Consider the following 26,418-nt stretch of genomic DNA (forward strand, 5'->3'; position numbering starts at 1 on the left):
AGGACTTATCAGAGGCAGTGGGTACTTGTTCTTTATGGTTATATGATTTAAGCCTCGGTAGTCGATGCAGGGACGTAGTGAACCATCCTTCTTCCCCACGAAGAAGAACCCTGCGCCCACCAGGGAGGATGAGAGTCGGATGATGCCCGCCGCGAGAGATTCACTGATGTAACCCTCCATTGCTTCCCTCTCTGTCCGGGACACGTTATACAGCTGACTGGTGGGCAGAGGAGCTCCGGGGAGAAGGTCGATAGCACAATCATATGGTCGGTGTGGAGGCAGGGAAAGGGCACGTTGTTCACTAAACACGTGCCCAGGTCGTGGTACTCCACTGGAACCCTGGACAAGTCAGGGGGTTCACCTGCAGGTGAGGTGGAGGTGGTTTTCACAAGGGAAAGGGCCGACTGCAAACAGGTGGCGTGACAAAACGGACTCCAGCTGGCTATCCTCCCGTTGGACCAATCAATGCAAGGGTTGAGGTGGCTCAACCATGGGTACCCAAGAACTATTGGGGCTTGAGGGGAGGAGATCAAGTTAAATTGTACCTGTTCCCGATGGTTCTCCAAGAGAATCAAAGACAGTGGTGGGGTACAGTGAGTGATTCGGACCAGAAGTCTTCCGTCCAGTGCCCGGGCTTCCAGAGGGGTAATCAACGGCTTTCAAGGAATTCCGGCCTGGGTTGCTATATCTTCATCCAACAGATTCCCCTCAGCACCGGAGTCTATCAAGGCAGACAAGGACAGGGACTGCTGGTTGTAGCTTACAGTGGCTTGGACTTGCATCCGGGATTGGGGGACAGAAGGGAATGTGGTCTGACTCACCAGGGTCCCCCTTTCTACTGGTGAGCCCTCCCTTTTGGCCGAAGAGAACAGGTGGCATGAAAATGGCCCGACTGACCGCAATAGAAACAATCCCCTGCTCTTAACCTCCGGAGTTGCTCTGATGGAGAAAGACGGCTCCGTCCCAGCTGCATTGGTTCCTCTCCCGGGGTGGTGGAATCGGCCGGGCCGGATGCTATTCTAGGAGTGGGAGGAGGAGAGAGGTTAGGGCTGGGAGTAGATGGTAAAGCGTGCCATGGGGTGGCCAAAGGAGTAGGACAACTGGTTCTCTCTCTCTGATGTTCTCGGAGTCAGTTGTCTAGCCCGGTGGCTAGGGAGATCAATGAATCCAGGCTGTTAGTGTCATCCCTAGCCGCCAACTCGTCCTTTACCTTGTCACAGAGGCCTTGCCGGAATACCTCCTGGAGTGCCTCATCACTCCAGCCCGAGTCGGCCGCTAGCGTCCGGAACTCCACAGAGTATTCGGCAACACTGCGTGAGCCTTGATGGAGGGTGAGTAGCCGCTTAGCGGCATCTTTACCGCAGACAGGATGGTCAAAAACCTTCCTTATTTCTGAGATGAAGGTGGGGAAGGAACAGCAGGTCTCTGGCTGATTATCCCGAATCGCGGTGGCCCACGCTAAGGCATTTCCTTGTAACAACCCCATAATGTAAGCTATTTTAGATCTGTCCGTGGCGTACGTGGATGGCTGCTGCTCGAACACCAGGGAACGTTGTAGCAAAAAAGCCCGGCACTTCCCCAGATCCCCGGCGTAGGGTTCTGGTTCAGGGACGTGAGGCTCCCTTAGCGGACGTGTTGTTGACGCCTCGGGCGTCGCCGCACAGACTGTCTGGGCTGGTCAGACGGAGTTCCCGGAGTCGACGGGGTAAGATGGGTGGATACTCGGTCGACCTGTTCACTGACCTTTCTTACCTCTGACAGGCAACGGAGGTTTGCCATGACTTCCCGGAGCAGCTGATCGTGCAAGCCCAATAGGGAGCCCTGGCTGGCGAGGGCTTGTTGCAGAGGGTTCGTGTCCACTGGGTTCATGTTGGCCAGTTCGTGCTGTTGCAAGGACATGGCTGGGGACGAACCCAAGTGCAGGACACAGATGCTGAGGCAGAGTCGTTCAGCGTAGCACCTCCACGAACGGGGAGCTAATATCCAGGAGATGATGCGAAGCTTAGAAACTAACAGTTCTCAGGAATAGGAAACAAGGTTTACTCTCACAAGAGTCGACCAACAAACTTGCGAACCTGTGTCGCGACGCCAGCGTACTTATTTCACAGGTGTACCATAATTGAGTAAACTAGCAGCAATTGGAAATCTAATGTCTGTAATGGGGCATAATCAGGGAGAAAGGAGCGTTAAAGGGGAACAACCAAACAGAACCATGACAGACTATCACCCTCATAAAATAACATTCTGACCAATTTGATGTGGGAAGTGGATTTTGAACTTACTGTCAGATCTGTCTACTACTGGAATTCTCATTGTGGAAATTCTGGGATTCATACAAACAATTCGATAGAAATTGATTAACAATTCAAATTCAATTATCAATATATCTCATAACTATAAGAAGGTAGTGGGCAAAAGAGGTGAACTTCCATCCCTTTTTAATCAGCAGTTCCTGCATTGCTCTTTAACGATAAAAAAAGGAATTTCAAGGATAAATGTCCAGTCAACAGACAAAAAGTAAACAAAATTGCAGTCATGCATGATGCACTCCTTTAATAATTGACTCAGTCACTATAAGTTCCATTGAGTAATACTTCTAACCATTTCAAGCAGAAGGAGTGTGACAAATGGTTTTGTGGGAAACATGAAAAACATACACTCAAGTGTTTAAATGTGCAAAAGTTTTAATGTTGTGCAGTTGACGAACTGAAAGGATAGAAAACAGCACTGTAAAGTCTTGTTCTTGAACCCAGAGCTATGAAATACTAGTCAGATTGGCAGAGAGTCAGTTGGTCATGCCAGACTTTAGGTAATGGACACCAGAGTTTAATAAAGTTTAAGAAGAATTGTGTTAGTGTTAGAAATAATAGAGGCACGAGATGTGCTCCTAAGGTTCTCCTTGTTCCTGGAAGAATTTTTTAGGCAAAGTTGAAATATAAAAACTCATTGTTAAGAATTCAGAGACAGGCACTTCTGGTTTTCAATTTTATAATATTAAAATATGTAATCTTCAGTTTTCTAATATTTCTAACTTTAACACTTCCAATTGATTTATGTTCCAGTATGGAATTGTAAAGAGATAGTGAATAACATTAGTGAGTACATCACACTATTATTACATCTCATCAGCAACCAGGTTGTAAGTCTGGTCAACTGCAAGACTCCCCTCCCTGCCGACTAGATGTTATTAATATTCACAAGACACATTGACCAATGAGAAAATCCAGCCAGAAATTTTGTTCACAAATTTATTAACAATTCCAATCTAAATGCTCAAAATTTCCAATCCTTTCCAAACCACAGGTGAATTATTTTTCCATGACTACATAATTCTGAATTGAGCAAAAAGATGATCAGAAAATATACAAAGCAGATTCAATTCCATATCCACAGAAGGTGTCACAGACTCACCTTTAAGAGGCAGGCAGCAAAAACAGAAAACCCTTTGGCATGTAGATGTTCTGTCAAAGCAAAACCAAATCCTTTATCACATCCTGTGATTAAGATGGCCTTGCCCTCAACCTAGAAACAATAAAATAATACTCGTATATTAATTTTACCTCTAGAAAGCAGCTAATTCACTTGCTGCAAGTGAGAGACTAAAGCTGATAAATATCATATACAGCTTCCTGACCCACAAGGGAATGCAATGGTGCTTCAACTGCTGTAACACCGATAACCATGAGTAGCACACATTCTTGTGTCCACGGTATTTGCTATCCGAGTATTGAAAAATTACATCCGAACGAACATTTTGACTATGCCATTTCACAGAAACATTACAAAATATTCCATATTGAAGCATCTGAACAGTCACTGATTAACAAAGCAGATCAAAATTGGAGATCTGACCCTTCAAATAAATATTTAATACAACAGTGTCTCAATACATGACAAGATATGCAAAGACATGATTTGACTTGGAAAATATTTGCAACATTTCCCACTGTATAATCCATTTAATTCTCAATAGGCTTGTGTAAAAGATTTGATATGATTCAGATGGATCTGAACATAACAAATCACTTATCTACTTACCTCATAAACAATAAAGAATATTCGTTGACTTTAAGTGAAATAATACTCCTTTTCATTAAGGGTTTAACAAAGGTTGTTGTAACCATTCAAATTAAATTAGATTTGTGCTCCAATAGAGCGCACCAGGTTTAGAAACAAATGTCTCTTTTGTGTTTACTGTCAGAATGTAAGAAATCTCTGGAAGGAAATGATCTGTAAAAATTTAATGATCGGGGATTTACAGAAAGAGCCAGTTGCCATTCAGTGTTGCAATCTCCACTGTTTGTAATTTACATCAGTGACTGTGATTCATAATCTAACAAATTTTCACATACATCAACTGTTTTTTCTAACACTCCACAAGGTTGTCTTGATACATTTCTATAGGTGTGCTGTGAGTGCAATTCTCATTAAAGTAGATCCCACACCACCAGCTTAGGGAAGTTATTACCCTTCAAACATCAGTCTGCTGAACTGGCAGGGATACTGACATTCACTTTTGAACTGATTCCACAACCTATGGACCCACTTTCAAGCACTCTACAACTCATATTGTCGGTATTACTTACTTAATCTGCAGTTTGCCTTCTTTTTGTACATTGATTGTTTGTCAGTTTTGGTTTGTGTATAGTTTTTCATTGGTTTGATTGTATTTCTCTGTTCTACAGTGAATGTCTACAAGAAAATGAATCATGGTACAGTTAAAGTGAATTTGAAGACAGGGTCCTGATCCAACGTGGGAATGAAAGAGAACAAGAGGAGAAAAAGTCAATCTACTTCATTTCAGTTTGAACCTTCACTTTACTCAACACTAGTTGATTAGTGAGGAACTAAAATCAGTTTCTAACGTTAATCTTCTAAAAATCCCACTGCAACTAAATTCATTTATAACTTGAGATTTTTGCAATAGAAAAGGATTTGGTTAGTCCACGTTGATGGTCAGGGACTCAGTTATGGTGATGCCTTTGAATATGAGGGTAGGTGGTTAGATTCTCACTTGCAGGAGATCATCATTTGTCGAGGATTATTTAGCATTCGTCAGCTCAGCCTGAATGTTGTCTAGGTATTACTGTATTCAGGCACGGGCTGCTTTATTTCTGAGATGTTCTGAAAAAAAGCGAAAGCTCTGTAGATCCAGTTTAGACGTTATGATGAAAGGAAGAACAATGAGCAAGCAATTGAAGATGGTTGAGCCTCAGGCAGTGCCCGGGGGAACTCCTTTGGTGCTGTTTTAGAATGGGATGGTTAACAGCAGACAATCACAACCATCTTTCTTTGTGTGAGGGATGACTCCAGCCATTGGACTGTCTCTCTCTGATAGCTTATGACTTCAGTTTTACACAGCGCGCTGTGCCATGTAGGTGAAAAATGCCCTAATGTACAGGGCAGTCAATCTCATTTCACCTCCAGAATTAAACTCTTCAGTCAATGTTTAGACCAAAGCTCTGAAGAGGTCTGGAACCAAGTGGACCTGACAAAACCCAAAACAGGCATTGGTGAATAGTTTGTGACTGTTCCATCAAGTGATAACTTGGTTTTTATTGTCACATGCAAATTGAAAAACAAGTATTGATCAGTATGAATGATATGCAAGATGAGTTTTACAGTGTACAGTAATAAACTGATTTACCAATTTAGGTATCACTTGTCAGAACTATCACAACACCTTCCATCATCTTGCTGATAATTGAGAATAGACCCAATAGATAATCAATAGTTGAGCTGAATTCATCTTTTTTTTTAAATGGACAGGATATATCTGAGCAACTTTCATATTGTTGGGTAGACACTGCTGTCATGAGGTCAGAAGTAACGATGTCTGCTCATGACTGAACAAACATTAATGGCTCCTCAGTTAATGAAGCAGCCCACAACCAAACGCACAACAGCAATGCAATACCCAGGCGTGGGCTGATAAATGGCAAGTACATTCGGGCCACGCATTTGCCAGGCAATGATTTCTGAATAGAGAAAATTCAGCTCTCATACCATCACATTCAACAGTATTACTATCACTGAGTCCCCCACTATCAATATCCTGGGGGTTACCATTGATCAGAAACTGGACTGAAGTAGCGGTAGACACAATGTGACACCAAGATCAGGTCAGGGGCAAGGAATTCGGCAGCAAGTAACTCGCTTACTTCCACAAGACTGTCCGCCATTTACAAGACTCAAATTGATAGTGTGATGGGGTACTCTCCACTTCCCTGGATTTGAGCAACTTCAATAACACTCAAGGTGCTTAACACAATACAAGGCATAGCAGTCCATTTGACAGGCACCTCATCCACAACCATTCATTCACCCCACCACCGACACAGTAATGGTAGAGGGTACCATCCACAGGATGCATGGAGACTCCTCAGACAACACCTTCCAAACACACATCATCTAACAGCTACAAGGACAAAGGCAGAAAAGGCAGGGGAATACCATCATAGCCAACCCAGGTGTTGTTTATTTTGTACTTCAGCAACTGCTGTTGTAAACAATCTTGTAACGTTAACAATTTATAATTCATACTTGCAGTTAACCATCCCTTCCTGTTAGTCTGAATTTCTCCATTTCATTCTTAGTGGTTTACCATTTCATCAAATTCCTCCCTAATTATGACTTGCCCATTATCATCTGCCAGGCAATTATCATTGTGTAATTTATTCTTGTTTCTAATAAAGCAGATACCTGCCATGCTGTTTGCTTCTGAACATATCAATAAATTGATTCAGTGGAAGGGGCTGCATTCCGAGAAAACTCTTTTCTGTAATATGAGCCTATTGACCCTTATTACTGAACGAAAGCATGGCAGAGAGCCAAGTCTTGGTGCAGTTAACACTGATGAGCAATAGTTGAAAGGAAATTTCAGATGTGAGTTAATATTGGATAAAGCAGAGCCGATGGGTAAGATACTTGATCACGAGCACGTAACAAAACTGGCTCAGATATTAGAAGTAATATCAGGACTCCAATAAGCTGCCAAGGACTGATAATGGCCAATTACATGTTCAATTTTTTTCAGGAGGCAAAGCCATTTAAAGTCTAGATCCTGCTTATTGAGCTAATTAAAACAGAAGGGAATATGACAGGGTACTTCAGACATATAGAATGCACATCCTGCCCCATGCAATTCCAGCAAGCTTCCCGTGTCATGGACAACCGTAGGCAGAAGAAGTATCATCACTTGAATGAGTCTGAGTTCTTAGTTTTGAAACTTAAGCAACAGATGATGCCATTATGGTCCGTGTTTTTCAGGAATAAAATATTCGGGAGATGATAAATAGCACTTGAAGACAAGTGCAGTCAGAGAAGGAAATGGTAATTGGCATGTTAAAAAAAAGAAACTAGGGGCAGTTAGTTCAAGAGACCACCAAAGATCTTTGCTCTTACCAGAAAGTGATGGGAAAACTCCTCTCCAGAAGAGTGCAGCCAGGCACAAGACCATGACACCAAAAGTAGCTCAACTGTAAAAAGAGGGAGGAGCAGAGTCAAAAGAATAACAGTTGAAGGAGATTTTACTCAGAAGAGCAGACAGTGTATCTGTGGTTGCAGGTATGATTCCAGAATAACATGCTGCTCCTCTGGTCTCAAGAACTAGGATATCACTGAGCGTTTGCTGGAGTGGGAAAATGAGCAGAAAGAGATCATGGTCCACCTGTGGTAAAAAGGAGCCAAAATTATTAAAAATCAGGATCTCAGAGTAATAATTTCTGGATTGCTGCTGATGCAACAGCCAAGTGGGTAAAGAAAATTGTTGGAATGTTTTGATGAATGTTCAGTTGAACAGCAATGCTTTGGAGTACAGGGACAAGGAGACCTGTTCTAAGGAAGTTGAGACATGTTGGACAGGTGGGTTTGCACTTCCCCAGACATGAGACTAATATCCTGATCGATAGTACTATTGGGATGGATTTAAATTAGCTTGACAGGATGATGAGAAGGTTGACGAAGAGTCAAAAGGGGACAACAAAGAACTAGAAATGAAGGGCAAAGATAAAAGGCAGAGGAAATGGAAGTAGAAGTAGACAAAAAAGGAATCTGTCTATATTTAATGACATATATTTAAATACAAGTTGGAAATTCAGTTCGATAGAGCAGTGATCAAAATTGATATCTGGACATATGATATTATAGCTACTGTGAAAACAGTGCATGTAAAGAGGGGCAGGACTAGAAGCTCAACCCTCCTGTCAGACGAGATAGCAGAGAAGTTGGCAGTATTGGTTAAAAATACAATCATAACTGTTTTAAAGAATCATTGTCAGAAAGATTATCAAATAAGGAATTCAACACAAACATAAAAAGGTACGAGCACCCTGTTTGGAGTATACAACAGGGCTTCAACTGACATAAGGAAGGTCAACGAGCAAATTTCTGACCAGTACCAGTAGATTTCCATTACCCCAATATTAACTGGGATACAGTTTCTAAAATAAAAAGGACACAGAACTCCTAAATTTCATTCAGGAGAATTTTTAAGCCATAATTCTGCAAGGCCAACAAAAAAGGACAGGGTTTCAGTTCCAGATTTAGTTTCAGGGAATTAAACTGGGCAGATTAAAGGAACAGCCATGGAAGATAATCTCCATGCAGGGAACATAATCCAGTTAAATTTAGCATTGTTATGTTCAAAAAAATAAAGATAAAATATAAGTAAAAATTCTAACAACACAAACAAAACACCCCACACTAACCATCAAGTAAGTACCTACTAATCCCATTTTCCTCTTCCTATATTTTCAGTTCCTCAAGAAGATTCTAGCTACATGCTAAGGGCAGTTTAATGTCCAATTGATCGACTGTCATGCACGTCTTAGATGTGGGGGAAATATGGGCAACCGAGGGAACCAACATAGCCCTAGTGAGAACATACTAACTCAACACAGTCAGCGGTAGAAATGAGGATCAATCAAATATTAGTCACTGAAGCTGTTTGGCAATGGCTCTGTAGGCTACATCACTGTGCTGCAGATTCTACACTGAAGGTATAGCAGTCCCACAACAACAGGAGCACTGAAGGAAATTCAGTGGACGTGGGGTAAATTTATTACAACAAAATAGGGAGTGGAGGGGATGACAGCCAAGTGGACCAGAAGATGCATATAGAGTACATTAAGGCAAAAATAAAGGACATTTATAACAGATATCAGGAATTTAATATAACACTAAGCCTATAAAAGTGACAAATCCCCTCCAAGGAGGAGCTAACAATGTAGTTTAAACACAGTTCATTTACCTTTAGTAATACATGTTTAAATTTAGATAAAATTCTTAAAACACATTTAAAGCTCAAGAGGATTTCCATCTTATCAAAGATTTCTAAATTATAATTTCTAAAACACAAGGGATTTCCAAAACACATGTACAATTCCTATTGGTTAAAAAGAAGCTCCAGCCAGTTGCAGATAAACAAGTTGTCTGTCACAGAAAATGAAGGTAGAAGAATGGATTCTGGTTCACTCTGTCTTTCTGTCATTCATCTTGCTGTTCCTTGACCATTCCTAACAAGCCTAACTGCTCTCTTATATTTATACTGTTTTTCTGCCACTTGGGTGACTTCACATGCATGTGATTATTTTTCAGACACCTTTTCATGCAGATGGTCTAAAAAAATTATGGGGAAAGATATCTCAGATACCCAAAATTAATGCCATGAATGCTAACTCTCCGAGTACAAAAATCTTCCAAGTATTGATAGATCAGCTATTCTTTTTGCAAAGGATATCCTCTCTTCTCACTGGTGCCATGAGAAGGAGGTACAAGAGCCTCAGGACACACACCACCAGATTCAGAAACAGTTATTACCCCTCAAAGATCAGGCTCTTGAATCAAAGAGGATAACTTCACTCAACTTCACTTGCTCCATCATTGAAAAGTTCTCACAACCTATAGATTCACTTTTAAGGACTCTTCATCTCATGTACTCGATACTTATTTATTTATTCTTATTATTTCCTTCTTTTTGTATTTGCGCAGTTTGTAATCTTTTGCACGCAGGTTGTAAACCCAAGTTGGTGCAGTCTTTCTTTGATTCTGCGATGGCTATCATTCTATGGATTTATTGAGTATGCCTACAAGAAAATGAATCACAGGTCATGAATCATGGTGAGGTATACGTACCTTGATAATAAATTTACCTTGGACTTTGAAGTGATAGTATCAGTCTGGTCAGAATAAAGAAGAAATATGATCTAAGTGACTTTGACCATGAAATGATTGTTTGTACCAGATGGGGTGGTGTGACAATCTAAGAAAATGCTGATCTCCTGCTGATTTTCACACACAAATTCCTGCTTGGAAGTTTACAGAGAATGGTGCAAAAAGCAAAAAAAAAAAAAATCCCCTGAGTAGAAGTTTTGTGGATGAAAATGCCTTATTGATGAGCGGTCAGAGGAGAAAATGCATGATTGGTTCAAGCTGACAGAAAGAAGATTCTAACTCAAATAACAATATGTTACAACACTGGTGTGCAGAAGAGCATTTCCTAATGCACAAGTCAATCCTTGAAGTGGCTGGACTACAGGAGCAGATCACAAGCAGACACTCAGTAGCCACCTTAATAGGCACAGGACAGGCCTAATAAAGTGACCACAGAGCACAGAAAATATAGAAGTGAAATTAAAACAGAAATTAGGAAAGTATGAAGACAGTGCGTTGGCCTTCATCAACCATGGGATTGAGCTTGTAATGTTGCAGCCATATAGGACCCTGGTCAGACCCTACTTGGAATACTGTGCTCAATTCTAGTCACCTCACTACAGGAAGGATGTGGAGAACATAGAAAGGCTGCAGAGGAGATTTACAAGGATGTTGTCTGGATTGGGGAGCATGCCTTACGAGAATAGGTTGAGGGAAATCGGCCTTTTCTGCTTAGAGCGACGGAGGATGAGAGGTGACCTGATAGAGGTGTACAAGATAATGAGAGGCATTGATCGTGTGGATAGTCAGAGGCTTTTCCCCAGGGTTGAAATGGCTAGCACAGAGGGCATAGTTCTAAGGTGCTTGGAAGCAGGTACAGAGGAGTTGTCAGGGGTAAGATTTTATGCAGAGAGTGGTGAGTGCATGAAATGGGCTGCCGGCAGCGGTGATGGAGGCGGAAACGATAGGGTCTTTTAAGAGACTCCTGGATGGCTACATGGAGCTTAGAAAAATAGAGGGCTATGGGTAAAGCCTAGGTAGTTCTAAGGTAGGGGCATGTTCAGCATAGCTTTGTGGGCCGAAGGGCCTGTATTGTGCTGTATGTTTTCTATGTTCTATGTTTCTTAGTAGAAAAAAATTGGTAATCAAAATCAAAAAGAAATCCAAAGATGCATTCTAAGCACATAAGGATAAAGTTAATAACTTAAGAAGGTGTAGGAGCCTTAAAGAACCTTCAAGGTAAACTGCATGGGTGAAATTCTGAATGAATGCTCTGAAAATATCTCACAAAAGGAATGGATTATGATAATGCTGCATTTAATGCAATTTAGTGCAAAATGTCACATGATAAAAAAAAAACAGTGTTAAGGGGGTTTCGATCTTTGGACAGTATCAATTGCCAAATGAAACACATCACAGCTGTTAGAAGAGAGAAAAATGCAGACGCTCGGTCTACAATTTGGCAGTCCTCCCTGCCTCCAGAAATAGTACTGTTTGATTAGAGGAATCTATCTCATCATGCTTTGTTTAGAAAAGGAAAAAAAAGGATTAACTAGTGAGAACGAGCATGTCTGGGATATCAAAGGGTCGGGATCAACTGTGGTTTTTGTTGGACCCTCAATCAAGGTTTCTTGGGGTCTTGACTGTTGCTTGCATAGTGGGGGAAGAGGGGGTTGGTGCTTTTGCTGGTGCAAGTGTGGGGAGGGGGAAGGTAAATGCTTCTGCTGCTGTTTATGTGTGAGAGGAGGAGGGGGGACTGTGGCTCTGATGTTTCTGTCATTCATTCTTTGGGTCTTTACTGTTTTGTGGCTGTCTGTAAAGAGTAAAATTTTCAGGTTGCATACTGTATACTATCTCTGAAATTAAGTTGAACCATTGATTGAACTATATAAATAGGCAACAGATACCATAACTTAAACATTGCGCAATTTATAGGAATCCATGCTTAGAATTGTATAAGCAGCGCATTCGATGTAGTCCATGTGGACTTCAGCAAGATTCTTCACAGTAGACTGGTTTAAAAAAAAATGAAAGCCTATGGGATCCAAATGATGTGAGAAACAGTTTCCAAAATCAAATCAGTGGCAAAAGGCAAGGGCCAATGAATAAAGGGGTGTTTTGTGATCTGAGATTGTAAACAATAGGGTTCATTAGGTTTAGTACTCAACCCTTGGCTTTTTCTAATATAGACTAATGAAGGAGAACCACATTTTTAGGGGTCATGGTAAAAAGATTGCTTGTTAATGATATAAAAATCAGCAATGTAGTTGAGTGAAGAGCAAACCTTTAACCCAGGGGTTCCCAACCTGGGGTCAGTGAACCCCTCAGTTAATGGTAGGGGTCCATGGAATAAAAAAGGTTGGGAACCGTTGCTTTAAGCAGCAGGAAAATATAAATAGTTTGGTGGGGTTTGCAAAAAATCTACAAACAGAATCCAATCAAAAGTGATGTATTTGGGAAGGTGCATAAAGGCAAGTAAAAATATGTTGCACGATATTGTGGAGAAACACAAGGACCTTTGGGAAACAACACAGATCCTCAAACCTAGCAGGACAAGTCAATAAAATAATAGAGATGGACAAGATGCTCACCTTTATTTTATGACAAATGAAACAGGAGAGCAGGTAGGTTATGCTAGGACTGGACACAAGATAGGCACTTGAGTAATGCAGACAATTCGAGTCTCCACATCAGTAAAGATGTGAAGCACTTTGGACAGTACAAAGGACACTGGTAAATTGTAGCTTATCAAGTCTTTCCGTATCCAACTTTCCTAAGGTTGTTTCCTTCGGAAAAGAGTAGCTTGTGGGAAAAATTTAATTGGATGTGTTTTGCAGGGCCTATTATCCACTACAGGGTGGTTAATAATCAGAGGGAACAGATTTAAAAGTATCAGTTAAACCATCAGGAAAAAAAAACGGAATTTCTTTTCACCTTAAGGGAGCCAAGGGACCAGCACTCACAATCCAAAAGGGAGACATACACTCAGTGCCCACTAAATTACACCTGCTCGTTCATGCAAATATCTAATCAGCATATCATGTAGCAGCAACATAATGCATAAAAACATGCAGACATGATCAAGAGGTTCATTTGTTGCTCAGACAAATGTGATCTAAGCGCTTTTGACCATGGACTGACATGCTGGTTCCAGACATGGTGGTTTGAGTATCTCAGAAACTGGTGATCTCCTAGGTGTCATGGTCCAGTCCGCAAAGTCTGTATTCCGGTTCACGGTCCGGTCCATTGACCCTTGCTCCAGGTTTTCCTATTTACCCAGTTTCTGTTCTTCTTTAGCTCTAATTAAGGCAGCTGATGCTCATTGGGGCTGATTGCATAAATACCTCCAGAGCAGGGCGTGGTTGCTGGATTGTTCTTGTCCTTACTCCTTGTATCCCTTCCTCTGCCTTCTGTTTTGTCACCTGAAGCCCTGCATTGTCTTGCCGGTAACTCTCGCCTCGCCTGAAATTTTTGTCTCGCCTTGCTTTGCCAGAAGCCTTGCCTTGCTGGTAACTCTTGCCTCGTCTTGCCTGCAGTCTTGTCCAGGAGCCACCCAGTACCTAGCTCCCTTCCTGTCCCTTGCCTCCGTCGGGTAAGCCAGGCCGTCTTGCCGTTACCTGCGGTTGGTTCTGTCCCCTCCTGTCCCATGCCTCCGTTGGGTGATGAACCGCGCCCTGCCCTGGAGGAGCCTGCCTAGCCTCAAGCCTGAAGACTGCAGCCTCACCTCGCCTCGAGTCTCTAGCCTCCTGCCAAGCCTCGCCTCGAGTCTCTAGCCTCCTGCCAAGCCTCTCCTCAAGTCTCTAAGACTCCAGCCTCGTCCTGCCTGCCTGCCAAGCCTCATCCTTGCCTAGTTCTGGGGTCCGAGCCAGAGGCAAGACCCAGGTACTGGGTCCCTGTCCAGTCTCTGGCTCAGAGTCCAAGCCCGGGCTCCTAGCTCTTTTGTCCAGTCCTGTTCCAGGTTCCTGGTTTTCCTGTCCACGTCCTTGCCATCGCCCTGTATCCTAGTCCTATCCCTAGTATTTCAGTGCCTGTGTCTTGCACTTGGGTCCGTTCCCAGCCCCCGCCTTATTTTCATGCACAGCAATCTCTCGCGTTTACAGAGGATGGTGTGACAAACAAAAGTCATCCAGTGAACAGCAGTTCCGTAGGCAAAAATGCCTTGTTAATGAGAGAAGTCAGAGGAGAACGGCCAGACTGCTTCACGCTGACAGGAAGCTGAGAGCAACCGAAAAGTGTCTATACAGTGGTGCGCAGAATAGCACAACACATTGAACCCTGAAACGGATGGGCTACAGCAGCGGAAGACCATGCATATACACCCAGTGGCCACTTCATTCGGTACAAGGGTGGATATTTTCATTGCATTAAAAAGTAATTAGAGGTAGGCCGATGATGTAATGCAGGGAAGCACGATTAGGCTAAGTAGTTGTTTTTTGACCAGCACAAACACAATGAAATAAATGGCCCCTTCTGAGTCTGATATTTTTTAAGATTCTATAATGCACTGGTACAAATAATCTAAAAGACACTAATCTTAAATCAATAACACAGTAAAGTTCAAAAACAATTCTGGGGTTTATTACAATGAACTCAAAAAATAATAGAAGTCCTACATGGAACCTTAAGATCAAAATATGATCACAATGCAAAAACTATTTGGCTCCATGCTACAAAGAAAATGAAATTTAAAGGGGGGGAAAAAATAAAAACTCACTGGAGTAAAGCTTTGAATATGAAATTCCAAATGATAAAAGCTGAATGAATTGTATTTTTTTGTGAGAACAACAAATTTAAAATAAGGCTTCTTCTGGTGATTGAGCGTTATGCAACTGAAGACCAGGAATACATTTTTTAAAACCAAACTCCTCCTAGAAGCTTCTTCATTGAGAAGAAATGGAATTCACATCTCATGATCAAGCTTAAACATAGTCAATACTGCATTGTCTAGACAAAAGAAAAATGTTGAAGGAGTTTCATAACAAGACGGGTAATTTAGTTTTTCATTCCAAGGCCACCAAACTAAGGCTTTTGTTTCTGAAGGGAGACAAACTAGATATATACAGGAGAAGCAGATTTTCATAGAAAGAACATCTTTCTCCAATTGTGTTTACCTTTACGCGAATGAATGGTAGAATAAACTTTGACAGTGGAAAGGAGTAAACAGATTTGAACTGGATCCTCAACACGAAATCAATAGCCTTCCAGGGAGTATAATGGTAATGCTGAAAACAGTAGTATAATTCAGCACAGTAAGCCAATTATCCCGTGGCAATTATTTAGAAGTTGATGGATTTATTAGATCTTTCTTAGACTACGGAGCCCTTCGATTGTCGGACAGTTAAAACAAAATGAAAAAGAATAAATAATCAAGTCAGATATACGAGTTAAAATGCCCTGCTCTGAATGTCACTAACGGCCACCCAGCAAGACACTTGTCCATCTGAAGATCATTCAGAGACTGAGACCAGTCGGGTGTTACTGCAAAACGTCGCCTGCGGTGAAAGTGAGCAGCATTTAACCGGAGTAAAAGGCCGATAGAGAGCCCTACCTTCACAGAGCCGCGGGGCAGAGTAGGCAGCGCCACGCACAGCACAAACATCAGATACACCAGAAAGATGTTCTGGGTCACTAGTTCCTCCGGGCAACCAAACACCTTGAAAAACGCCTTCAGCATCTCGGGCAGCCACAAGCCCAAACTCAGGGTCAGCAGGAAGGAAAACAGCACCATGGCAACCATCTGCGGGCGAGAGAACTTGGTCATCTTTCTCGCCTCCCTGCAGCCCCGGACTGGCTGTCTGCTGACCAGCAAACCGCAGATGCTGTCAACAGCGAAGCAGACCCCTTCCCACTCCGGATGGACTCCGCCTCAGCCCGCCCGCCCCGGATACAGAACCAGATCACTTCCTTCATGTGGAGAGACGGAAGGGGTTCAGGTGCCTGAATCCGGAGTAATGTGTGATGTGCTGTGGCTGCAAGCTCCCTCTCTCTCTCTGATCCGCCGGTACCCTCTGCCTGTCTTTGTCCCCATCCACTTCACACACACGTTTCCCCCTCACCTCCCATCTGTTTGCAAACGTCGATCACCTCTCCCTTCCCAACTCCCATTCTCACCTCATTATCAGAACCAGGACTGGTGATCCTGCGCGCCAGCCTCCAGCAGCTCTCTCCCGTCTTCACACTCCTCTCCGCCCACCTTGCTCCATCTGTTGTTTCCCCTTTTTCCTTTCTTTGTCTGTCTTCATCTATCATTCAGCTGCCACAGTCTTCCAATTCTGCGCCCGCTCGACTCCCCCGCCTGTTTCTTCCAGTCTTCCTCAGTCCGCCAATGGCCTCGGAGTCCTTTCTTCTCTTCATTCTAGCCATCTCACCGCACTCTGCTGAAGCAGGGTTTCGACCCAAAACAGCGACAATTTCTTTCCTCCCACAGATACTGCATGATCCCTGAGTTACTCCAGCATTTTGTGTGTGTTGGCCTGAGTTCTTCCACCAGATCGTTTGACACTTCCTGTCTGTTGCCCAAATAGCTGAGCAGGGGGGATCATGGTGAGAGCACAATTCTTTCTGCTTCCGACAGAAAATAATAACTAACAACTTCAAGCAGAACGTTTTTAATACTTAGCTGAGAAAAGGGAGGTGATGCAGCCTCTCTCCATTGCGGCATTCAGTTCAAGTTCATTGTCATTCAACCGTAGACATGTATACCACCAAACAAAACGTTTTCTGACTAAGGTGCACATCACAGTACATATAACTCACACACATACCACATTAAGTAATATTACCACAAATAAATTAACTAATAATGAGGTGCAAGTTAAAAAGTAAACTGTGTGACACAACTGCTGCCTCAAATGTGATGAGACCTGGGTACCATCTCGTGCTAGCCATTTCAGCCCTGGGAAAAAGCCTCTGACTATCCACATTATCAATGCCTCTCATCATCTCATACACCTCTATCAGGTCAAGTCTCATCCTCTGTTGCTCCGAGGGGAAAGTCCAAGTTTACTCAACCTATTCTCATAAGGCATGCTCCCCAATCCAGGCAACATCCTTGTAAATCTCCTCTGCACTCTTTCTATAGTTTCCACATCCTTCCTGTAGTGAGGTGACCAGAACTGAGCACAGTACTCCAAGTGGGGTCTGACCAGGATCCAATCTAGCTGTAACATTACCTCTTGGCTCTTAAACTCAATCCCACGGTTGATGAAGGCCTATATATGAAGCCACCATATGCCTTCTTAACCACACAGTCAACCTTTGCAGTAGCTTGGAGTGTCCAATGGATTTGGACCCCAAGATCCCTCTGATCCTCCAAACTACCAAGAATCTTACCATTAATACTATATTCTGCCATCATATTTGACCTACCAAAATGAACCACCTCACACTTATCTGGGTAGAACTCCATCTGCCATTTCTCAGCCCAGTTTTGCATCCTATCAACATCCCGCTGTAACCTCTGACAGCCCTCCACACTATCCACAACACCCCCAACCTTTGTGTCATCAGCAAATTTACTAACCCATCCCTCCACTTCCTCATCCAGGTCATTTATAAAAATCATGAACAGATCCCTGAGGCACACCACTGGTCACTGACCTCCATGCAGAGTATGACCCGTCTACAATCACTCTGCCTTCTGTTGGCAAGCCAATTCTGGATCCACAAAGCAAGGTCCCCGTGGATCCCATACCTCCTTACTTTCTCAATAAGCCTTGCATGTGGTGCCTTATCAAATGCCTTGCTGAATCCATATACACTACATCTACTTCTCTACCTTCATCAAGGTGATTAGTCACATCCTCAAAAAATTTATCAGGTTCGTAATGCATGATCTGCCTTTGATAAAGCCATGCTGACTATTCCTAATCATATTATGCCTCTCCAAATGTTCATAAATCCTGCCTCTCAGGATCTTGTCCCTCAACTTACCAACCACTGAAGTAAGACTCACTGGTCTATAATATCCTGGGCTATCCCTACTTCTTTTCTTGAATATGGGAGCAACATCTGCAACCCTCCAGTCCTCCGGAACATTCCCCGTCTCCATTGATGATGCAGAGATCATTGGCAGAGGCTCAATAGTCTCCTCCCTCACCTCCCACAGTAGCCTGGGGTACATCTCGTATGGTCCCAGAGACTTATCCAACTTGATGCTTCCCAAAAGCTCCAGCACATACTCATTAATATATATGCTCAAGCTTTTCAATCCACTGTAAGTCATCCCTACAATTGCCAAGATCCTTTTCCTTAGTGAATACTGAAGCAATGTTCAAACAGATAACATCATTACATGGTACATTGAGATAGTACAACATAAAACAGTAACAAAATGAAGGAAGGATACATTGAGATAGTACAACATAAAACAGTAACAAAATGAAGGATAAATTGTATCAGCTACAGACAAAATGCAGTGCACAAAAACAATAAGGTGACAAGGTAGATTGTGAAGTCAAGAGTCCATCTTATCGTACTAGGGAACCATTTAATTGTTTTAAAACGGCGAGATAGAAGCTGTCCTTAAGCCTGGTGGTACAAGCTTTCAGACTTGTTTGTTTTACTGAATGGGAGACTGGGATGGTTGGGGTCTCTGATTATTCTGGCTACTTTACTGAGGCAGCACAAAGAATCCATGGAGGGGAGGCTGGTTTCTGTGCTGAGCTGTGTTCACAACCCTCTACAGTTTCTTGCGGTCAGGGGAAGAGCAGTTGCCATAGCAAGCTGTGATGCATCCATATGTAGAGTCATAGAGGAGTCCAGCGCGAAACAGGCCATTAGGCCCATCTAGTCCATGCCAAACTGTTATTCAGCCCAGCCTCATCAAGCTGCACCTAGATCATGGCCCTCCATATGCACCCCCTCCCCATCCATATACTTATCCAAACTTCTCTTAAATGTTGAATTCAAATCTGCATCCATTACTTCTGCTGGCAGCTCGTTCCACACTCCCATCATCCTCTGAGTGAAGATGTTCCCCTTACATATTTCACCTTTCACCCTCAACCTAAGGCCTCTAGTTGTAGTCTCACCCAATGACAGTGGAAAAAAGCCTACTCGTGTTTATCCTATCAATGTGACAAGAAACCTTAATAAGGATAGTTAGGATCCAAATGCTGGAGTATCCGAGGGAAGGATCGAGAAGCTGGAATGCGAACTGAGCATAAACAAAATGTTAGACAATATCTCTAGTTGGGCTGCTGATTGAGCATTGAGACTTTGTTCTGGTGCTCTTTAAATACTCAATTGACAATTAGTAGTACAGTCCTGAATCATAAAGGGGCCGTGCCAGCTATCCATACTCCAGAAAGTTAGAGCGTCACAACCCTCAAAGCTGGTACAATTGGATGCATCTTGTAACAATCTATACCCTTCATAATGTTGTATACCTATCAAATTTCCAATGATTCTCCTACACTCCAGGGAATAAAATCCTAAACTATTCAATCTTACTCTTTTACTCAGGTAGTCTTAACCTGTATTGTTCTATTAACAGTTTTCACAAATAAAATTAAGCGAAGCGTTTTATGCTTAATGAAGCCTGTAACAAACTTTATTGAATTCCAAGACCTACAAACAAAAGCGTGTTAAAAAACCTTTCGTAATAACGTCACTATGTCAGGCCAACCTCTTAAAGTGAAATTCAATGTCAGTGGTTGTGAACTATGTACATTTCCCTCAATTATGTTACCCTACACGGGCCCCACTCCAGAATTCACTAAAACTGGTATTGTGAGCCTGTCTGGACCACGACTGAGCCTCCTGGCTCAGGTCCGAAGTTCTACGAGTAGAAGAACAGCAGGTGCCTCTGGCTCGTCCTGAGGTGTTTAGACACGTTCATGCTCACATTGTGATGCCAAAGGCATTACTTGGTGGGTCAGTGGTTGTTGTTGATGCTAGAGGGACAACCTCTGGCTACCTAGTGGCATAGTACAACATAGGAAGAAAGTGCATGAAACCACGGGGGGGGGGGGTGTGGGGGTGCGGGGAAGAGGACCAACAATGTGCACATTGACATGGTCAAACTGTTGCTCAAGAACCCCAAAAAGTGCCAATGACGCCTGACCATTACAGTTAGTTTTTGACCGCTGGCACTCCACACAGGCTGCAGTCCAATCACATAGTACTTTCTGAGGCTGTGCCAAACAAACTGGGTCAGTAACTTGGTCAGCTGCCATACCTGCACGGAACAATCCCTACGTGTACGACCTCAATGGCTGGCTGTGAGAGGCAATCAGCCACAGCATTATTTTTCCCCTTGATATGCTGCATAGCCTTTGTGAACTCGGACACGTAGGCCAGTTGGTGTTGCTCGTGTAGACCGAGGGTCTGATATTTTGGCCATTGTGTGCACAAAATGTTTGTGGTCAACGATCGTGTGAAATGGAGACTCTCTAGAAGAAAATGATGGACATCTAAATAGAGACCGAGAACCTCACGGTCAAACGTGTTGTATTTCCTTTCAGGGGGATGGAACTGCCGACTGGAGGTGAGCGGCTGCCACACACATCCGACCAACTGTTTGCTCACAACACCCACAGAGTAGTCTGAAGCGTCAGTCGTAATGACTACAGGTGCATTGGTGAGCAGACGCACCAGTAGGATCACATTAGAAAGAGCTCGTTTGGTGGTCATCAAATCCACTGACCCGTCAAACACGTGATTAGGGGTACTGACTTTAAGTGCATTATACAGGGGAAGCACAGTTTCGGCGTCTGCCGGTATAAAGCAGACTTAGGGACCACATGAAGGGGTGAAGCCCAGGGGCTATTCGATCGGCATTCAATGCCAAGTCTTTCCATGTTGGCAAATTCAGACTTGGTGGTCACCAGCTTTTCTGGGTCCAGTCTACGCACTCAGGCATGGACTGGTGGGCCAGTTGTGGGAATCTGAGCCCTTGTTTTGTGACTGTACTAGAGAATGTGTGCTTAGTGAGGTTTGGGAATTTGCCCAGCAGTCTAGTAAACTCCCATGGGGTGGTGCATGCGTTTGACAGAGTCGTTGCAAGGATCTTAATGGGGGAGCAGGATAACGACCCGAAAATCCATAAGCCAGCAGTTCTTAAGATTGACTGACAGACCTTGGGCAAAGGGAACCTGCACCAAGCAGAGGTCTAGCCACTTTAGCCAGGACGAAGTCCCATGTTTAACGTCACCCACTAAACCAGAGTGTCACTTGTTGTGTCTCATAATTCCAGATCCTGCTGCTGTAAGTCTGGATCTTGCTGCCATTGGCAGCCTCCAGTGATGTTTCATCGCTCTTTGCCTTCTCATCAATAGTCGATGCTGGCAGCACACTCATCTGAGCACCCGTGTCACACAGGAAGCGTCACCCCGAAAGGGTGTCCATAATGAACAGGGGACATCCCTGCCAGCTGGAACCCACAGTGTTCACAGACTTCTGATGTCCTGATGCGCTGGCACTGTTGAAGCCGCAAGGCAATCGGCCCTTTCTAGTGTTCCTACCAAAGTAAAAACACAAGTCCGGCGTCGTCCGTTTTGCAGCCGCAGCTGCCCTTACTGGGGGCTTCCTGACCGGGCTTATTGAGGTGGACAAAGGAGAAGGAATTATGCACCTCTGCCTGGCGTAGTGTAGACTATCAGCCATTTTAGCAAGCTCCCGACTGTCCTTCACGGGTGCATTAGCGAGGGCTATACAATTTGGATCAGGCTGCATGAAGCGTTTTTTAAAAAATAAAACAGGGTGGTGATTTCCCAGGAGAGACAGCATGTGGTCCATTAGCTTCGAAGGCTTACCATCGCCAAGACTGGGCGAGGTTTAGCGTGCTCAGACTCCGATGGTCCAAAAATCTGTAAAAGGTGAGTTTTCAGTGATCAGTGTTTATCGTGTTGTTGAGCCACACTACCACATAGAGAGATTTGGTATTGTCGGCGGAGATTTCTCGCAGAGCGAACCGGGCCTCAGTTTGAACGACATTTTGCCAAGCGGTGGTATTTTGCTCCAGTAACTCCGGCAGGTGGCCAACATGTTCAGTAACTACAAAACTATTGTAGAGCATCAGGGTCACCAATGTCGGATTTGCACATAAAACGAAGTGAGGCGTTTTATATTTAATGAAATCTGTAACACATTTAATTAAATTCCAAAACCAACACAAAAAGTGCACTAAAAACGTTTCATAAAACGTCATTACGTCAGACCAGCATCTTAAAATGAAACCCTAACTCAATGTCGGTCATTGTGAATTATACTTTATACTTTTATACTTTATACTCATTATAATTTATAATTTATAATTATATTCATTTACCCAATTGTGTTACCCTACACTATGTGTTTTCCCACAGTAACTACCGAAATTGGGGATAGTTTTGGGTAGATTTGTAATAGGCAAATTGGATCATGGATTATTGACAACAGCTACTCCTTCAATACGATAATTCCAAGCAAACTCTGAGACCTGGGATTCAACACGGAGATATGTGACTTCATGCAGTCAGTCATTAAAGATAGGCAGCAACACCTCCACCACAGCTATTCTCAACACTGATACCCCACTAGATTATGTCTGTAGCACCCTGCTCTACTCCATGTACACACATGACTGCCTGGCCAGATTCTGCTCCAACTTCATCTATAGGTTTGTAGATGATAGTGGGTGTATCTCAAATAACAATAAGTCAGAGTAAAGGAAGAAGACAGAGATTTTAGTCATATGTTGTCAAGACAATGATCTTTCCCTCAAAGTCAGCAAGACAAAAGAACTGGTCATCAATGGGAGAGGTGCAAATGTTCCTGTTTACATCAAGGGTTGAGAGGATTGAAAGTTTCCCATCCCTAGGAGTGAACATCACAAAAAGCCCTGTCCTAGTCCAACCAGTTCATGTCACACCAAGAAGGCTCACCAATGCATCTACTTCCTCGGGATGCTAAAGAAATTGGTCAAATCCCCATCAACCCTCACCAATTTATTTTTATTGTAAACAGTCCACCTAGGTGCACCAAGGCTTGGTGTGACAACCGCGTGAAAGTGCAGAGTTTGTTGGCACAGCTCAGCACAGAAACCAGACTCTCTCCATCAGCTCTTCCTGCTGCCTCAGTAAAACAGTCAGCATAATCAGAGACCCACCCGGCCCAGTCTCCCACCGATCAGAAGATACTAAAGTCTGAAAGCATGTACTAAATCATAGTGCAAGATTCACACGTACATCGAACCATACAGTGAAATGCATTGTTTTGTGTCAATGATCAAAAACAGGACAAGACTGTGCTTGGGCCCAGCCCACAAATGTTCCCATGCAACCACGTAGAAACACCTTAAAGTTCACAGTCAAAGTAAATTTTATTATCAGAGTTCATATATGTCACCATATACAACCCTGAGATTCATTTTCCTGCAGGCATACGCAGCAAATCTATAGAATAGTAACTATAACAGGATCAATAAAAGATCGATCAGAGTGCAGAGACAACAAACTGCAAATGCAAATATAAATAAATAGCAATAAATAATAGGAACGTGGGATAATGAGAGATAAAGAATCCTTAAAGTGAGATCTTTGTTTGAGGGAACATCTCAATGGATGGGCAAATGTAGTTATCTCCTTTTGTTTAAGAGCCTGATGGTTGAGGCCTCGTAACTGTTCCGGAATCTGGTGGTGTGAGTCCCTTCTACCTGATGGCAGCAGCAAGGAAAGAGTGTGGCCTGGGGAGGTGAGGATCTCTGATGATGGATGCTGCTTTTGTATGACAATGTTTCATATAGGTGTGCTCAATGGTTGGGAGGGCTTTACCTGTGATGTACTAGGCAGAATCCATGATCTTTTGTAGGATTTTCCTTTCAAAGGCATCATTGGTGTTTCTGTACCAGGCTGTGATGCTGCCACTGTGACATTGATTAAAAGATATACATTATTCTGATCAGAATAATCAGATCTGCTGGCATCATGTACCACGTGCGTCGGAGTGGCACGACCATGGCCGTGCTGTGGAAGGTGGCTGCGCCCATGCTGAGGTAGGGAAGTGCGGAATTGGGGAGCGAATCGTATCGATCCGGGAAAAGTTCTGCGAGAAGGTTAACAAGTGGGAACCATTCATTAGGCTGCTGCGTCCTGAAGAAGGGGCTCATCCCAAAACGATGACTGTGTACTCTTTTCTATAGATGCAGCCTGATCTGCAGAGCTCCTCCAGTATTTTGTGTGTGTCGCTTCTGGATTTCCAGCATCTGAAGATTTTCTCATGTTTGAGCACCTCCGTGGTAGAAATCCTGTCTCTCCAGGACAACATTGCCAATAAGGCTTCATTGATGTCACTTAAATAATTCTTGGGACTTAAATCAACTATTAAATGTTGAAAGATCTCAATAAAATAGATGTGGAGAGGATCTTTCCGATGGTGGGAGAGTTTAGCACCAGAGGACACAACTCAGAATAGAGAGGTGTCCTTTTAGAACAGAGATGATGAGAATTTCTTTAGCCAGGGAGTGATGAATCTGTGCAATAAACAGAGGGGCAGATGATAGGTGGAGCACAATGAGACACAGATGGCAGCAATACAGGCAATAACGAGAAACAGGTGAGAGACAGAGAACTCAGTAATACAGGGGCCGGAGTAGAGCAGGAGCGGGGACAGAAGCACATGGCAATACAAAACCACAGACTGACAGCTGGGGGAAACACACAAAAAGACAGAGTTCAACTGGAGGTACTGACATTTGTCTCAACTGACCTTGCTGTCAAACTTGATTCATATTTTTTGTTACATCTTTCTGGAAATCAGACTTCTGCTGAAAGTATTAACGAAGCAAAAATTAGTAGGAAAACAGAGGATTAAAAAGCCTTTAAAACCCTACAGAGAGCAACCAGAAGAATCATGAAGAGGGAGAAGATGAAATATGAAAGCAAACTAGCAAACAATATCAAAATAGATAGTAAGAAGCTTTTCATGTATGTAAAAAATAAAAGAGAGATGAGGGTGGATATAGGACCTCTAGAAATTGAAGTTGGATAAATAATAATGGAGGCCAAGGAAATGGAAGATGAACTGAATGAATATTTTGCATCAGTCTTCACTGAGGAAGTGTGCCAGATGTTGAAGGGTGTGAAGGAAGAGAAGCGAGTGCAGTTACTATTACAAGGGAGAAGGTGCTCAAAAAGGTGAAAGACCTAAGGGTACATAAGTCACTCAGGCCAGAAAAATTGCACCCTAGGGTTCTGAAAGAGGTAGTGGTAGAAACTGTGGAGGCATTAGCAATGATTTTTCAAAAAGCATTGGACTCTAGCATGGTGCAAATGTCACTCCACTCCTTAAGAAAGGAGAAAGGCAGCAGAAAGGAAATTACAGACTAATCCACCTGCGTCAATGGTTGGGAAGAAGTTGGAGTTAATTCTTAAGGATGAGGTTATGGAGTACTAAAGGGATGCAGTGGATGTTGTATATTTGGATTTTCAGAAGGCCTTCGACAAGGTGCCACACATGAGGCTGCTTACTGAGTTAAGAGACCACGGCATTACAGGAAGGATACTGGAATGCTTAGAGCATTTGCTGATTGGTAGGAGGCAGTGGGTGGGAATAAAAGGATCCTTTACTGGTTGGCTGCCAGTGACTAGTGGTGTTCCACAGGAATCAATGTTAGGGCCACTTCTTTTTAAGCTGTATATGAATGATTTAGATGATGGAATAGATGGCCTTATTGCCAAGTTTGCAGACGATACAACAATTGGTGGAGGGGTAGGCAGGGTTGAGGAAACAGGTAGGCTGCAGAAGGACTTAGACACATTAGCACAATGGTAAGAAGGGAAGTTAAATACAATGTTGGAAAATGCATGGTCATGTACTTTGGTAGTAGAGATAAAGGTGCAGAATATTTTTTTAAACGGGGAAAAAATTCAAAAATCTGAGATGCAAAGGGACTTGGGAGTCCTTGTGCAAAACACCCTAAAGGTTATCTTGCAGGCAGAGTTGATGGTGAGGAAGGCAAATGCAATGTTAGTATTCATTTCAAGAGGTCTAGAATACAAGAGCAGGGATGTGATGCTGAGTCTTTCTAAGGCACTAGTGAGGCCTCACCTCGAGAATTATGAACAGCTTTGGTCTTCTCATCCAAGAAAAGATGTGCTGGCATTGGAGAGGGTTCAGAGGAGGTTCACAAGGATGATTCCAGAATGAGGAACGTTTGATAGTTGTGGGTCTGTACTCTCCGCAAGTTAGAAAGGATGTTTCCCATGGTGGGGGAGTCCAGTACAAGAAAGCATAGCCTTAGGATAGAGGGGCGTCCATTTAAAAGAGAGATAAGAAGAAATTTCT

General features: G+C 43.1%; 1 protein-coding gene across 1 annotated transcript in view; it reads right to left on the reverse strand.

The window, feature by feature from the left end:
- The window catches only part of bdh1 (3-hydroxybutyrate dehydrogenase, type 1), a 37,960-nt gene extending 21,939 nt beyond the window's left edge, over positions 1-16,021 (reverse strand). The window contains exons 1-2 of the mRNA XM_063045515.1: positions 15,701-16,021; positions 3,412-3,522 (exon numbers count right to left, since the gene is read on the reverse strand). Of these exons, the coding sequence (XP_062901585.1) occupies positions 3,412-3,522; positions 15,701-15,913 (324 nt within the window). The 5' untranslated portion in view covers positions 15,914-16,021. The remainder of the gene's footprint in view (positions 1-3,411; positions 3,523-15,700) is intronic.
- Positions 16,022-26,418: the final 10,397 nt, after the last annotated feature.

This window comes from Mobula hypostoma, chromosome 4, assembly GCF_963921235.1.
Source record: "Mobula hypostoma chromosome 4, sMobHyp1.1, whole genome shotgun sequence".
NCBI lineage: Eukaryota > Metazoa > Chordata > Chondrichthyes > Myliobatiformes > Myliobatidae > Mobula > Mobula hypostoma.